The sequence below is a fragment of the Hyperoodon ampullatus genome (genome assembly GCF_949752795.1).
Source record: "Hyperoodon ampullatus genome assembly, chromosome: 1".
Lineage (NCBI taxonomy): Eukaryota > Metazoa > Chordata > Mammalia > Artiodactyla > Ziphiidae > Hyperoodon > Hyperoodon ampullatus.
In genome coordinates this window covers 16,394,156-16,398,255 of record NC_136914.1, presented here as the reverse complement: position 1 = coordinate 16,398,255, position 4,100 = coordinate 16,394,156, and the positions used below count along the sequence as shown (strand labels likewise).

General features: G+C 41.3%; 1 protein-coding gene across 1 annotated transcript; it reads right to left on the bottom strand.

Moving 5' to 3' along the window:
- Positions 1-1,408: 1,408 nt before the first annotated feature.
- Positions 1,409-3,876, bottom strand: DDIT4L (DNA damage inducible transcript 4 like; the record flags this gene model as incomplete). The annotated part of the gene is made up of 2 exons (XM_079707123.1): positions 1,409-1,899; positions 3,786-3,876. 2 exons carry the CDS (start codon positions 3,874-3,876, stop codon positions 1,409-1,411), a joined length of 582 nt encoding a protein of 193 aa, XP_079563249.1.
- Between the last annotated feature and the right edge of the window lie 224 nt (positions 3,877-4,100).

Here is a 4,100-nt window from a genome sequence, read left to right as displayed (position 1 = left end):
ATGTTAGGGCATTTATGGGAACAGGATCACACCTGCTTTTGAATTACACCAGGCTGAAGCCTGGTCTCTACAACCCTGGCCTCAGGTATGTAGAGTGGTGCTAAGGAGACCTGAAAAAGCTCCTTATCCAGGACCTACAGCAAGGATGTGAAGGTCTTCCTGAATGAACATTATAATATATTGGCTATGTTCTCTCATTAACATAAAAAAAGATATTTAAGATCTAGCTAGTTGGAACAAGAGAAAAATAAGGCCTTTATTGTTCCCTAGGGACAGGTATCCAAGGATGAAGAAAGCTGGGTGTGTTCACTGGTTATCTAGATCATGACTTTCATTCTCTAGTCTGTACTATAAACCAGATACCCATGGTCAAAGGAGACTTTGTAAATAGACCCATCTTAATAATTAAAAGTGGTAGTGTGCAGCTACCTCCTATGAAGATTCAGGTTAAGGCGAGTTCCTTTAGTTTTCAGGAGAGGCCAAGGATGAGATGACACTGACATGATGAGATGGTCCATCTGAGATCAAGCGTAAAAGCAAAAGGAAGCTAGATTATCAAGTGAATGAGAAAGGAACTGGAACTCACTTCCCGTCCTTATACACATTCACCATTCACTCAATGGAAAAGTAATCAACTTCATGCAAAAAAATCAGCATTTTCCATGTTTCTAGTTTAAAGGTAAAATTCAATACTTAAGAACTAGAAAAACTGAGCTTATATTGTACCATAACGTTATTTAAAACAATACTGTGGTTACTGAAATGGTAGCTCAAGCTTTTGCCACCTCTTTGAAACAGAAGAGCGGAGAGGATGCAGGGAGACAGAGAAGTACATGACTCTGTTCTCACTGTGACATTCCTTATTCACACCTGCGTGGGGTTAAGTTTTAATTAAGCTCACCTACTTAATTCTACCCTCCTGTATAAGAACATGTGAGTAGGGATAGGAAATGGGTGGCATGAGCTTTTGCAAGTTTTGATGGGCTAAGCATCATTCAGTTAAGATTCTGTGATTGAAAGGATCACTGAAAACTTACAGAAGAAAAGCCATATGAAAATCAGACTAGGCAAAGTGGGTTTATACAGTCTAGTAGCAAGACTACCTGGAAAACTTGTGGAGTCAAATAAAAAACTAAAGTGGGTTGCTTCTTTTGTTTTCCTTATTCCATTCCATTCCGTTTTGTAAAAACTGATAAATGTAGACAATGTACTCTCTTGTGGGTCATTTTTCAAAAGTCCCCAGATTGGCCCTTGAGTTGGGGTGGCCGTGAATATGAAATAGAAAGAAGATGAACTCACTTTGGGGTTTCCTACCAAGAGCAGGCAGGGCAAACTACAATGACTTTAATGGAGCGCTGCGAAGTTTTATGACCCAGTCAGAAAAAGGACCCTTTCCAGTGCTTCCCTTTCAGCACTCTTCAATGACTGTTGTACCAATCAAGGAGTAAAGCTTTTTCTTAACAAGTCGGAATCCTGAGCTCAGGATCAGAGTTCGCCTGAGGCCAGAAGAGAAGCGACCTCGACTAAAGAAAAAATCCCTGAAGCTCGTCCATGAGCAGTTCTCCTGCTTAAACACCAGGGTAAGCTCAAAGGTGGGCACCACGCTAGAATCACACACAATCCTATCCAGCTTTTTACATACATTTTCAATTTCCAAGTTCACGTGCATAACGCAGCCCCGCAGGCCGCAGGGCTCAGTGGAGGAAAGCCGCAGGACGTCTTGAGCAATCCTCTGGGTCAGTTTCTCAGGAACAAGGACTTTCGAGCAACCGAGTTTGGTGTGCTTTGATTTGGACAGACAGTTCTCCAGCATTTTAACCAAGCTCTGGCAAGTCGTCTCCTCAAATATCACCTCGTTGAGGTTGGGTTCAGGAACAACATAATCCCAGTAGTCAAAATCTGTGGAAAATGGAAGTTTAAGATTAAAAAAAAAAAAATCCAGGAGCAGAAAAAAACACACCGAGATATAGCAACATTGTTTATTTCTTCTATCTGTTACAGCTACTTGTTCTATTATTTGTTTGGAAGTCAGCTGATCTCACTCTGCTGTTAACTCGCTGGGTAATAAAGCAAATCATTTAACCTGAGACTGAAAGTTCACTTATGAAATAAAGGTTTTGATAAATAAGGTGGGTAGGCTATAACCATTTTTTAAAACATGTATATGTGTACACACACAATCTGACTACGCATCACAAATCTATTTATGGTTATCTTAGAATACTAGTGATTTTCTTTTCTTTCTTGCTCCATGATTTGCTTATGGGGGTTTTCTAATTTTCTTTTACAGAGACTATGCATTAGTTCTGGAATAAAAATGTTCATAATTCTTTTTTGACTAAGGATTACCTTCTAACTCTAAGAATACATTCATTTATTATTGTAAAAAACAGATGTTTCACTATTGTCCTTTAGCGATGAACTTAAAATGAACTTTGATGAGTTATACTAAACATCCATTAAGTTTGTGTTTTCTTTGTAAGTCTTTACTGGAATGACCTGTAGATCCCAATTTTAGCCTCAACCTCTTCGATTAAAAATTGCTCAAAGAGAAGACCTCTGAGGTTCACATGGATATTTATAACTGGCTGGGTAGTTTTTAGTAGCCAAACAAAACAAAATAGTCTTAGGAAAACAAAATTAGATTTGCTCAAAGGAAAGGAGATAGCTCTGCATTTGGTCACCTACGTTCCAAATTAATCCTACCCCTTGGCAGGATGCCTCACCACACACAGTCAACTGAGCAAGCACAGGCAGATGCCCTGTGGGCTCCTCACCCTAAGCCTACTGCACTTCACTGGCTACTGCATTTTCCTCTCTCCACATCACGTATAAACTTAGATCATTCTTTTTTTTTTAAAACTAATTGAAACAAACGCACTCCAAATTATAAGGCTCCGTATTTTATCTACGTTGAAAATAGAGAATTTTAGAGCTTTGGCCTATAAAATTAGATCATCAACCACTTTGCCTTCTAAATGAGGAAGGCCCAAAGATCTCAAGCAATTGGTCTATGCCTGAGTCACAGCTCCTGAGTGGCAGAACAGTGTGTTACTTTAGAAACTCCTGTTTAAAATTGCAAATGAAAAAAAAAATTGCAAATGACAATATGTCCAGCATCACTGCTGTTTTAAAGTTTCTTTCTGGCCTTAAAAAATGAAATAATGGGTATATCCACAAATAGAATACTACTCAGCAACAAAAAGGAACACACACTGATAGAAGCAACAGCATGGATCTCAAAATCATTAGGCTGCGGGAAAGGAACCAGATACAAAAGAGTACATATTACATGCTCCATCTGCATGCAAGCCTAGAGGTGAAAGTAATCTATAGAGACAAAAAGCAGATCAGTGTTTCCCTGGGGACGGGAGAGGTAGCGTGGGGAATTGATGGCAAAGGGGTACATGGGACTTTGGGGGCAGAAGGTGATGGTAGTGGTTACACAGGTGAATACATTTGTTAAAACACACATAATTGTACACTTAAAATTCACCATAACTTCACAACCATGTAGGGTAGGGACCTGTACAGTTTTTAACCCCAAAGAGTCTATTAGCCGCAGACTAGATGGATGCAGCCCTTGGGATTTTATCTTTTGCTTCTTTTGTTTCTCACCATCATGGACAGAAGATGCTAAAAGTTTGGAAAGAAGTCTCTCTCAGATGGATTTTGTGGCACCTCCAACATTCAAGGAGGGGGCCGACACTGCACGTCCGCCAATCCCATCTATCGAGGGGCTGCGACCTTTGGAGGGAAGAGAGGTAGGCGGTTGGGAAACTCACCATTTAGTAGGTTCCCCGGGTGGAAGCCACGGTCCAGCAACTCCGCAATGCTAGCCGGGTTCTTACTGCTCAAACTGCCCGTCGCAACCATGGTCAACGGCTCTGTTTCCCTCGCTGGGCGGAACGGCCTTTCCGGGGCGCTAGAAAAAGTAGGCAAGAAGAACAGATTTGCAAAAGCAAAAGCACGACGTGCAGAGGCGCCTAAGATGCCCGGAGTCCCCGGAGCGAACAAGCCGAAGCATTCCTTTTCCAAAGGGGAGGAACCGGCCTCTGCAACTCAGGTTCGCAAAACTCCGGGAGCGGAGACGCCTACAG